The sequence below is a fragment of the Cydia pomonella genome, chromosome 1, assembly GCF_033807575.1.
Source record: "Cydia pomonella isolate Wapato2018A chromosome 1, ilCydPomo1, whole genome shotgun sequence".
Taxonomy (NCBI): Eukaryota; Metazoa; Arthropoda; class Insecta; order Lepidoptera; family Tortricidae; genus Cydia; species Cydia pomonella.
Genome location: NC_084703.1, coordinates 41,746,190 through 41,758,562, shown reverse-complemented (window position 1 = coordinate 41,758,562; position 12,373 = coordinate 41,746,190). Strand labels below are relative to the sequence as shown.

The 12,373-nt window shown below is 36.8% G+C and overlaps 1 protein-coding gene across 14 annotated transcripts in view; it reads left to right on the top strand.

Moving 5' to 3' along the window:
• The window catches only part of LOC133523941 (voltage-dependent calcium channel type A subunit alpha-1), a 114,144-nt gene that overhangs the window by 83,556 nt on the left and 18,215 nt on the right, over positions 1-12,373 (top strand). For 7 of the 14 annotated variants that reach the window (XM_061859696.1, XM_061859688.1, XM_061859672.1 and 4 more), the window contains exons 9-25: positions 1,359-1,474; positions 2,629-2,688; positions 2,778-2,879; positions 3,635-3,652; positions 4,251-4,448; positions 4,954-5,168; positions 5,533-5,745; positions 6,026-6,199; positions 6,445-6,501; positions 6,734-6,817; positions 7,998-8,104; positions 9,124-9,246; positions 9,511-9,690; positions 10,239-10,502; positions 10,937-11,080; positions 11,438-11,639; positions 11,739-11,903. In XM_061859696.1, coding sequence (XP_061715680.1) covers positions 1,359-1,474; positions 2,629-2,688; positions 2,778-2,879; positions 3,635-3,652; positions 4,251-4,448; positions 4,954-5,168; positions 5,533-5,745; positions 6,026-6,199; positions 6,445-6,501; positions 6,734-6,817; positions 7,998-8,104; positions 9,124-9,246; positions 9,511-9,690; positions 10,239-10,502; positions 10,937-11,080; positions 11,438-11,639; positions 11,739-11,903 — 2,422 coding nt within the window. The remainder of the gene's footprint in view (positions 1-1,358; positions 1,475-2,628; positions 2,689-2,777; positions 2,880-3,634; positions 3,653-4,250; positions 4,449-4,953; positions 5,169-5,532; positions 5,746-6,025; positions 6,200-6,444; positions 6,502-6,733; positions 6,818-7,997; positions 8,105-9,123; positions 9,247-9,510; positions 9,691-10,238; positions 10,503-10,936; positions 11,081-11,437; positions 11,640-11,738; positions 11,904-12,373) is intronic. The other 7 variants (XM_061859759.1, XM_061859751.1, XM_061859736.1 and 4 more) reach the window with 2 other exon arrangements.

Genomic DNA, 12,373 nt, shown 5'->3' with positions numbered 1-12,373 from the left:
CTAAAACGTCCCGCTTGGCACGCTGTTTTTAAATTTACACTAGGGGTACAGGAAATTGTCAAGTTGGTGAAATTCTTTAAATTTGAATACGTCTCTTGATTTTTATGCTAATAATAAATCTTCAGCTCTTAGCTCTTCACTACACCTATATTTTATTGCTTAGATATTTTGACGTACATTGCTTGGTTGAAGTCATATAATATAGCTTCTAACTTCGCAGCGGTCAAGAAATTTATGCAAAATAAAACTTATTATCTTTCACTTGTTCATTGGAAGAAGTAGTAACCTATGTATAGCTAGTGCTAGTCGGTATATATAAACGCTAAAAAATCTAGAAAAAAAGATAGTAATGGCCATTCCTGTGTACAGTATGATTATTACCCCGAAAACTGACACCCTGTTATATCAAATAAAGTTTAATTTGTTATTATTTAAGTAGGTTATTCTGGCATGCTCGGGAACTTTTGCGCGATTAAATAGGCTCATTCTCATTTATATAAACCCAAATAAGCAGCTATTTACACTTTTATGTAAATCATCATTCTCGCATGTACTTCTGTGTTAGAAAGTAACGGGCCCGCTGATATACAATAAAAACATACCTTAAACCAACTGCTATAGCTATTAAATCTGTTTTAATCTTCTTATATATTTTTTTATTTGACAATCTTACACAAATCGACCTAGCCCCACAGTTAAGCTCAATAAAGCTTGTATTGTGGATATTAGGCGACGATGTATATAATAAATTAACACTTAAATACATCGACAAATTGTTAATGATACTTACTTACTTACTTCGTTGGCTCAGCGACCCAAAATGAGACTTGGCCTGCGACACAAGACAGCGCCACTTTTCTCGGTCCTGTGCGACCTCTCGCCAATTGTCGACTCGAAGCTCGCGCAGATCCGCCTCCACCATGTCGCTCCAGCGATACCTAGGGCGTCCGATCGCCATGTGTTAATGATAATTTCAATAAAAATACTGCATTCGTCGATTCTTTATCCTTAAATTTTATTTGCTGTAGGACATGCCTTAGAGTATAATTATGAGGCGAGCCATAATATGTGGCCATACAAAAATCCTTTTACCCGCAACAGTAAAGCAAAAGGAGGGTTATGATATTATCATAAAGGGAAATAATAATCAGAAAAATAATAATGGCTTGAAATCATTATCTCAAACCTCGTTGCTTTACCGCACTTGCTTATAATTTTATTTTGACATTATCTTAGATCACGAGAATGCCAGATGTAAACTAATTTGCAACAATATTTGTGTAATGTCTATTTACACATTTCACAGTTTAGAAACTATCGCTAGTTCTGCTAGTTATTTTGTATCGCTATCTTTACAGAGAGTTCGCTAAAGAAAGAGAGAAAGTAGAAAATAGGCAAGAATTTCTTAAGTTAAGAAGACAACAGCAACTAGAAAAAGAACTCAATGGTTATGTTGAGTGGATATGTAAAGCCGGTAAGTTACTTGCCTCAATGTACTTGCATAAATGGAAAGAAACAATAGTACAGAGGTATAAAGTCAAAAAATTATGGCCAATAATCAGCGCCCGTTTGAACGGTTGTCCAGTTGAGACTTACAAAAGCAAGCTTAGGTAGCAAATTCGAACCGTCTTACAAACGCCCTTTTGTCCGGGTCTGCCTAAAACGTAGTCTGACTAATTCGCGTTATGCCTAGACCAACCGGGAAATAGTCGCACTAAGACTCAGGCCTAATTAGTTTTTGTCCAAATGCAAATCTGGCACAAGAAGACTTAGGCCTCTTGCATAATTCTCCAAAAGCGAATCTGGCACAGTGAGACTTACATTTATGTATTACGTTTTTATCCAAATGCGAATCTAGCGTTACTTCTCCTATAATAGATTTTTTCTAATCGTTTCTTTTCGAACAATATTTCGACTTAAACGTACAGCGGGGCTCCTATTTCTGGGTACTTTACCCTTCGGGCTTCTGAACCTAACTAACGAACCTTACCTACCTATTGACAGTATTGACTAATTGTAACTATCCTGAAAACATTACACTTTCGGGGAAAAAACGCGGAACAAACGCGTTAAGGGCGTAGATCGAGCTGTTCATTGGTAATTAGGCGTATCGCGAAATGAACTAACAGCTACTTAGGCTTACTGCGATTGGGACATATTGCGAAATAGGTAACATAAGTAATAAGTCAATAGCGATTTAGAGAAATAGCGAATTTCAAATGAAGTTTTGTCTTAACGTGAATTAGGCAGACTACGTTTTAGGCAGACCCGGACAAAAGGCTCTTACTAGAGTCACAGCAAGATTAGTTGGCAGCGATGTTGACAGCCTAGACAGTGCAAGTGTTATTTTAAACGTCAAACTTCTATGAAATTATGACTCTCGTTTCACTTCCACAGGCTGGGCTATCTAATTCGCTGCTAACTTATCTTGGTCTGACTCTACTAACTAGCATTTGCTGTAGTATTAAAAAGCCGTTAGTAAGCATCACTCTGGTGGAGCCCTAAAGATGCCTTGTGACAGATGACAGATTATATTGAAATATTACACCATAACTTAAAAAGCTGCACGATAATATAACACGCGGTCAGCGAAACCCAATTATATGAGTCATATTAATATATTTTCAGAGGAAGTAATTTTAGCTGAAGAAAGAACCACCGAGGAGGAGAAAATGCACATAATAGAAGGTCTGTATGCAGTTTACGGATCCAGTCGCTTTAAAATTATTTTGCATCATATTTGTGAATAAAATTTAACACACCAACTTATTTTACAGCGAGGAGGAAAGCAGCGGCCAAAAAGAAGTTAAAAAACCTCGGCAAAAGCAAAAGCACCGACACTGAAGAGGAAGAGCAGGACGAGGAGTGCGGTGACGACGGTCAGTATACCCGTCTCGCTCACGCGCGTATATCATTGCAGGAGCAGCAGCAAAGAACTGGTTAACATTACCTATTTTTCTTCAGACAGTTTAAATACTATTCACCCAAACTTGACGTGATTGCGTTGGTTCGTTGCAATGCTTTAACCACGAAAATCGAAGTTCGTCAATTGCGCGCATTTTACTCTAATTACATTTTAGTGGGAGTAAAAGAGAAAGATCTCCGCAATTTGCGAATTTCGGTTTTCGCGGTTGACCATCAGATGTCGTTCGCATACACCTTTTTCTATTCATTATTTTAATTAAGAGAAACTTTCAAGTTTAAATACTAAAGTGTAACGAAATAGAAAATCGTGGAGCCAGTTCTTTTTGCTGTTTTTCATCTTTCATTTCTTACCTCCAGTAGGTACGAGTACATATATGTAACTTCATCTAGCTGTATAAAATGAATGTTTTACTTTTGTTCATTAGAAACACATACGCGTCGATAGCGACAGTATATTATTTACTAACCTTCTCACAATAATTTTGATATGTCTTTTTCTTGTGAATAATAGGTATGGTAATAAGTTTCGTGCCTTATTACTACAGTAAATTTGATGAGTAATATTTTGATTTACATAGCGACTTTGGATCGTTTTTTTTTCTTACATAATTTTATGCGAATGTTGCATGACTGTGTTGAGTTTCTTTTCCACTCATTGCCACCCTACCTTTAAGTATTCGTACTCTATTTCTGTGTTGGTTGTTTACAGTTCCAAAGAAAAAGCAAGGTATGGGATCAAGCGTGATGCTGGTAGAATATTCCTTTACAACTTCTATGTAGTCAAAATAGTATAGTCATAGTCGTAGAATAGTGACCCCTTTCAGATCCCGATAAAGCGCCTTTACGTGCACTAAGACTTACGTCATGTGGCGTAAAGTCGTTTGAGTACCTTCTATGACGTCCTTGCTATTCTTTCATCTGTTGGTAAAATTCCTACTGTCCATGTTAACTAAAGCTTGATAGACTTGGGCTTTAGATCCTTACAGCAAAAAGGTTACCTTGCAGCGTGACTTGAAAGAGGCTAGAAATAAAATGACGAATGTTCCCAGAGGGTCAAAGATTTATGAGCGAAGAGTCGAATTCGAGCCGTTATCGAATTTCGACACTAGCGGTGCCAATTACTACAGAGCCTAATTCGGGCACGTTGAGAACATCGCCAACGCTAGAAACATCAACGACATTTAGCTGAATGACGCTAAAATCCCAGTTCTTCCTATAGCTAATGTTGATGCTAGCCAATTGGTCGTTCGGAATTGTAAGCTTATATTCATTAGGCTCGCGTGAAGACGAAATATATTTTATTAATTGTTTATTGGTGTTTTTAGGTTTTTTGAAAAGCAAGACGCGATCGGTGGGCAAGTGTGCAGACTTCTGGCGGGCGGAAAAGAGATTTCGTTTTTGGATCCGGCACACGGTCAAGACGCAGTGGTTCTACTGGTTCGTCATTGTACTGGTGTTGTTCAACACGATATGTGTCGCCGTCGAACATTATAAACAACCAAAATGGCTGACCTCATTTTTATGTAAGTATTTCGAATTTAAGTACCTACACATCAGTAATCTCGTGGCATAATGTTTGCCATCATAGCTAATTGTAATTATAAAACAAAAATTTAAGTGGTATTTAAAATGACAAATATAAGTAAATTTTGATTGATTCACTTATTATTGTAATGATCGGGATCAAAGATCGAGATTTAGGTATCTCAAGCAAATACTATTTTTGAAGCAGTATTAATTACTGAAAAATAATATGATTCAGATGATAATTTTCTATGTCACTGGCTGTATGTAAAGTACAAGTAATTTAAATAAAAAATATCTTTTATTAATTAAATTTCTAAGTTCTTAGGCAACTAATTTTTACCAAACGTTTTTATCTGTCAACCGACTCTAGCATACTTGGACATAACATATGATATTGGTTCCTACGATACAGGCATGCGTTGGCTACTGCGGTTACCAATATTTATCAATGTTTATTGTAAAAACTTTTAGATGAATAAATATTATTTCCTTTTTTTTCAGATTATGCCGAATTTGTGTTCTTGGGTCTTTTTATGATGGAGATGTGGGTGAAGATGTATGCTTTGGGACCGCGGATATACTTCGAGTCTTCTTTCAACCGATTCGACTGCGTGGTCATATCGGGCTCCATATTCGAAGTGGTGTGGTCCGAAGTGAAGGGTGGCTCATTTGGCCTGTCTGTGTTGAGAGCGTTAAGACTGCTGAGGATATTCAAGGTAACTAAACTACGTCCATTCTTTTGATTTTATCCAAGTAATAATAAATTGCACTAACGTCTATAGAAATAGTGTTTGGATTGAAAGGGTGTAGCAAAATAGCCTTGGGAAAATTGCCCCCAAACTACAAGTTTGAACTATAAACAGTTATTTATGGTAGCATTTGGAAAAATTAGAACTGCGAAGCTAATTTAAGGTACATACAGTGAATAAATATTAAGATGTTTAGCATTATAAAACAACAAATAGACAGCCATAACCTTGTACCTTTAGATGGAAAAAAATATTGCTCATAGAGACCGATACAGAGCAGTGGGAAGTATTTAAACTGGCGACGTTAACCTTAATATTTCCTTTATTTCAGGTCACCAAATACTGGTCATCCCTCAGGAACCTAGTGATATCACTCCTGAACTCCATGAGATCTATCATCTCACTGCTGTTCCTACTGTTCTTGTTTATCCTCATCTTCGCTTTACTCGGCATGCAGTTGTTCGGCGGCCAGTTCAACTTCGAGGAGGGAACGCCGCCGACTAACTTCAATACCTTCCCTATAGCGCTGCTTACTGTCTTCCAGGTACGTATTTCAACTATTTACCTGTATTCTGGTAATATTATGATAAACCATGACCCAGCTACGTTCTTACCTCGATCATATACACACAGAAAATTTAATGATGCTATAACCTAAATTCTTGTTGTGACTAATATCCGAAAAATATTTTTTTTTAATTGTAAACATTTTTATCGTGTTGTTGATTGTATACGGCAATATGTCGTATGGCAAAAAATGGCCATCAAAATTTATAATAGTTTTTTAGGAATGTCTTAAAAATATGGAATCTCATTTCTTTCAGATTTTAACAGGTGAAGATTGGAACGAAGTTATGTATCACGGCATCGAATCACAGGGTGGCATTCAGAAGGGCATGATCTACTCTTTGTATTTCGTTATACTGGTGCTATTCGGGAACTACACTCTGCTAAACGTGTTTCTTGCCATCGCTGTCGATAACTTAGCCAACGCTCAGGTAAGTGCATTATTAATGAGAACATGTCTCCGGTGACCTTATATTATATAAATTTCGTGAAATTGTTGGCCATATCCCCCGCCATAAATAGCGTTACCATTTTCAATACGTTACCTTCACTTGCTATAATATGAGGTCACCAGAGATTTTAACGTTATCTGTCAATATAACATCAGTGTTACATTGTTGTGCTGCACCTGTAAATTTCAAGCTTTTTGTGTAAATGTTTTGTGTTTTCATTCTAGGAATTGACAGCTGCGGAAGAGGAACAAGTCGAGGAGGACAAGGAAAAGCAACTTGCAGTAAGTACACAACTCTCTTTATCTTGTCACGCTGTTTTTCACATGAATGTTACTATTTCATCCTCTGATGCTTCCGACCTGAGTTGATAGAATCACTATTTTCAAAGTCATAGCATGTTCAACCACTCTTCCACGAGCATAAACACAACACTTTCGAGCGGTTGTTGTATGGAAGATCGGATATGCTGAACAAAATTTGTTTCATACGACAACCTCTGTTTCGGCTGATTAGGAATTGAAGAAAGAGATGGGAGCGTTACACGCGGTGGACGGGATACCACCCGAAGTAGATTCCCCGTCGCCTACTACCAGGAAGGTAAAAGCAGCTCGATGGTGGTGTAAGCTAGGCTTAATCATGCGCAATAGATTTGGAACATTGTTGGTCAACACAATTTATTCAGGATGACTCACGCTGGTCCGTACCGAGCCCGAACCGTGCCTGATACGCTTACATACTTCTAACGTGACAGTCACTTGTTGTAGCTTAAGTTTTGACAATACCTCTCCTCCTCAATAATGCAAGAGGCTCAACTTTGGCGCTCACGGCCACATGCCTAAATAATTATGTGTCTGAGCACCGGATGACGGGCTCCGCTCGGTGTAATGTATGTCATCTTTTATATTATTAATGGTGAATCAACTTTTTTCTTGCCATACGTTGCCATGGTTACGGTTCAGTTTTAAAACCCTTGTTCTGTAGTTTTTCAAATAATATTCATTTTCATGGCAGTAATAAGTCAATTCCATAATGGGTCATCTTATTTAGAATATTTGTAGAACGTAGTATAACATTGCTTCTAACAAAGTATGTATTCTGCTATTATTGTCGCGATACGATAACAACAAAAAAGTTGATCCATCCATATCATCTACTCTCCTGGTACACTATGAATAGTTAGTCATTAATTTAATGTTGATAATAAAGGCAATCAGCAATGTTCTAAAAATGGTCTCATGCGAGTATGTGTCGCTTTTGTGGGCCTGATGGTTGTTACTTATAGGTGTTCTTTACATTGTTATCGTTGTTGTATAGATTGCTATCTTGTATAATGTTATATCGTTTGTATTCTCCAGGCGTAAACAGTACGTATTGTTATTTAAATTTACACCATCATTGTACTTCCTTTCTTCTGGCTGGTTCATGTGTGTGACAACGAAGTGGTGACGTCACCTGTATACCTACAAGCTATAGTATTGCATGTGTGTGTAGAATCTGCTCTCAGTTACTACTAGCTTCGATGTTATGTTTATGTTATAAAATGTGTTATTGTCGATAATGATTTTCTAGTGCTTAATCATTAAATATCAAAATTGTTTGAATTAGAAACCAATAAACATTAATTATTTTGCAAATTCGAAGTTATGTTAAGTAATAGATTAATTTATACCTAAATTCGTTACGAGCCTTGCTAGATGACTTATATAAACGTCATATGCGTAGATTCTATTTAGGTTTCTTTTTCAAGCCGTTTATACTGTGTTTTAAACCATTTCAGAACAAAAAGAAAGAAGAGGCCAAAAAGGAGGATGATGACGAGGTGCCAGATGGACCAAAACCAATGCTGCCATATTCGTCCATGTTCATTTTGTCACCCACTAATCCGTAAGCTAACTATGAGAAATTGTATTCATGGATTTCTAGAAATACGAGTAGCAGAAATGCTGATTTTAAAAGAGAGCGAAACTTTAAGGCAGAATATTCGAACGTAACGCATTTTGTTTTCCAAAGTTTTCTTAATTTTTTTTGTAATCGTTAGAAAGATTATTGGCGTTCACATTTAGATCAGTCAACTAGCACAAACGATGTCCATTATGTGCACTCCCCTAGCATTGAAATGAACCACAGGAAAATTTAGACTACCAACTTAAATGTCCTGTTTGAACTGCTGCCCTGACAATACCGTTCTTTATCAGCAATTATCAAAAAAATGTTTCTATCAGCAATTTAGTGCAGTCTAACTATCTTACTATCTATGAAAGTGTGAACTGACGCTGTATTTGCACTGTCTTGGCAGTGCCATATTTGACGTGTCTTGGCAGTGCCATATTTGACGTGTCTTGACAGTGCCATTTGACGTAGCACTTGGCGTGTACATGTAGTATTATCTGACTCTGTGAGAATTCTGCCCCGGGTGATGTCTACGTAACGGAAGAGACAGTTTTACCCACGGTTCATTTTTGACAGTCAGATGCACATTGGTCGAGGATTATCTACACGTACCCTTTCCATCTACTTGTATTTCTAAATTCTTAATCTCGGTTTTATTTTCTTCATAGTCGCAAATTCCTTTAGCTTTGTGCTATTCTCGTTCTCATTCCAAAAATCTCATTTCTATTGTCCGGCTATAGTAAATGTAATACAGAGTGCTATGAACTATATTGAACCACAACCACAACGATGAAAACGACGTAACAATATACTTAAATTAAATAAAGTAAAACCAAAGCATTAAAAGTAGTCGGCTTCTATTGCTGTCCCACTCCCACTCGCTTCTAACAGTATATATTTGTCGTTTTACGAAAGCCGAGTATTCTTAATATTCTGTTTTTTTTTTAGTTAATATGTATGTGCCTCTTTAGACGTCTTTAAATATTGTCATCGTGTATCTTCTTTGATTGCAGAATTAGGAGAGGCGCACATTGGGTTGTAAATTTAAAATACTTTGATTTTTTTATCATGATTGTTATATGTATGAGTTCTGCGGCTTTAGCAGCTGAAGATCCTGTAGTTGAAGAAAGCGCCTGGTACGTATAAACAAGTACTTACTAAATTATTCTCTATAATTATTCAAATAACTTGAGTAAATTTAGCTACCCCTTTCATGTGACCAATGCTTGTAACTCCAGTCTCTAGAGGTGTCATATGGTCGTTTCCCGCCCTTGGGGAATCAGAATATAGAGTAACCCTTCACATAGAGCTCAAAATTGTACAGTCCAAGCAAATTCAGAATATAAAAAAATATTTAGCCATAGGGTTGTAAAGAACTAATCAAATATTTTGTTTCACAGGAATAAAATATTAAATTTATTCGATTACGCGTTCACCGGTGTATTCACCGTTGAAATGTTACTCAAGATTGTTGATCTGGGCATACTATTTCACCCGGGTGCTTATCTTCGCGACTTGTGGAACATTATGGATGCTGCGGTCGTTATATGTGCCCTTGTAAGCTTCGGTTTTGAAATCGGGTACGTAAAAAATATTTCATAATACTTATTAATCATAAAATGCTCAGAGCGAATTCGCTTGAAAACATGTCTTTTAATATTATGCGACTGCTACCCGACGAATACGGTTACTACTGGTGAATTCACTTTGATAGGCCGGCTGCGACCGATTACGTCATTTAAATTTGAAATTTGATTCATTGAAATAAAATCAAAATTCCATTAACTCAAAAATGGCATATGCCACTTGACTGTACTGAAAAATGAAGTGACGAAACTTATTCACGTCGCCGTATGTTCTTTAATATTTGTGGGGCTGTGGTGTAAGGTTAGAACCAGTGGTGTTTTTTGACATTCATAAGTGCATTGTAATACGAGTATACCTAAATTGTAGAATAAATGTTTTCACTTTCACTTGATTCGTATAGAAAAAAAGATACATATAATATGTATGTAATACAGCGAAAAGACACCTACGTGGTCTGAAACTTTTTGCTCTAGGTACTCCCTACTAAAAAGATGGAAGTGAAACCAAACTGTTCATACATATATTTTTACTATTGTTACAGAGGTGTGAAAAAAGGCGCTCAGAATCTATCGACGATAAAGTCGCTAAGAGTGTTGCGAGTGCTCAGGCCGTTGAAAACTATAAAACGAATCCCTAAATTAAAAGCAGTGTTTGACTGTGTGGTGAACTCTTTGAAAAACGTCATTAACATTCTCATTGTGTATATATTGTTTCAATTCATATTTGCTGTAATTGCAGTACAACTTTTTAATGGTAAATTTTTTCACTGCAACGATATCAGTAAGAATACATTTGAAGACTGCCAGTGAGTATACTTTTTTTTGCTATATATACTGTGGTATTATTTACAACAACCTATATTTTACATATGTAGTTAATAATCATATGTACAAGTAAATATAAGCAATCATGTAATTCATATGGCTAAAACAAGCGAAATTCTGTGAAATCTAAAAATCTTTAAGTTGTAGACTGCATATGGTCGTCATGGTATATGGTATATATCACATCACATGTATGATCAATAAAAATGGATGATTTTCAATTGTTTTAGTTACGCTTTGTAGTTATGTTCCCAGGAGTAATCATTGTTATAGGTTGATCACACTCCCCAACATAAATTTCTTTAACTAACACTCTTGGGAAAAGGGATACTATACCAACTTTCTTTATGAAATACCATGCTTATACTGCTACGCTGGCTACAGTGTATTCAAATGGGGTTTGTTTTTATTGCAGAGGGTCGTATTTCGTCTACGAGGCGAATAGCCTACTGCCGAAAGTAAGCAAACGGCAGTGGACGACGCAATTCTTCCATTACGACAACGTCGCCACTGCCATGCTTACGCTTTTTGCGGTACAGACGGGAGAAGGGTGGCCACAGTAAGTGCTTATCTTTGCGTTCGCATTGTTTGCGTGGAAAACCGATCACTCAATAGATGGAGCATGTAAGGTAACTTGCGGTCACAACGCATTATCCGTGCCATATTTTGGAATGTGATTAAACTTGCCAGTATCAGTTACTTGTAACATCAGCTTGTGTTGGTGCAGGATCCAACTGCGTCATGTATCATACCATAATGTAACGTAACGTAACATTACATAAAGCGTCTATGCGTGGTGACCACTGGTATTCTGCGAGAGTTACAATGGTGTGGGATAAGCAACTCGCTACCACCTTTTGCCAATCAAGGCCATATATTTATTAATGATGATAATGTCATGAAATTTATTTTTCAGGGTGTTACAAAACTCCATGGCTGCTACGTATGAAGATAGGGGACCCATACAAAACTTTCGAATAGAAATGTCCATATTTTATATAGTTTATTTTGTGGTGTTTCCGTTTTTCTTTGTTAACATATTCGTAGCTCTGATAATTATCACATTTCAAGAGCAAGGTGAAGCCGAGTTACAAGACGGTGAAATTGATAAGAATCAGGTTAGTTCAGTGTGGGACTGTTCTGTGTACTTAAGTAGTAAGCAGTGTATTGTTTTGTTTTTGTTTTCAATCGTCTTACACTAACATTTTGGTTTACAGAAATCGTGTATAGACTTTACTATAGAAGCGCGGCCTCTTGAGAGGTATATGCCAAGCAAAAGGGCGAGTTTTAAGTACAAAGTGTGGAGAATAGTAGTCTCTACGCCTTTTGAGTACTTCATCATGACTCTCATCGTACTCAACACATTGTTACTCATGATGAAGGTATGTATCACAATTTTTCTATTATTTCTATATTCAAGTATTTGAAATATTTAATGAGAATAAGAATCGTGTCGATGATAGTAGGTATGAATATTGTATAATTATTTGTACACTAGAGCAAGATATCGTCTAAACAGACTACATACAAACATGAGTAAGCACTTTGAATGTAAAATGTAGAAGCGGTCACTAATGAATTAGTTGCTGGAAAAGTTAGTTAAACCACAAGGCACAGTTGATGACGAGTTAGTTTAGCAGAACAAATTCGGTAATCACTTAGCCCTCGACCAAAGCTAGACAGGTGCTTGTGACCGGACTCACTATGGCGTACCTGAAGTCCACAAAAAAAATATCCGAACGAGTTGACTCAATGCTGACGCTGCCAGCGACCAGCACAATTGATAATTAGGTTTTAACAATAACAGTTTACATACGTTACCAGCGTTAGCGTCAAGTAAATTTGGTCGGGA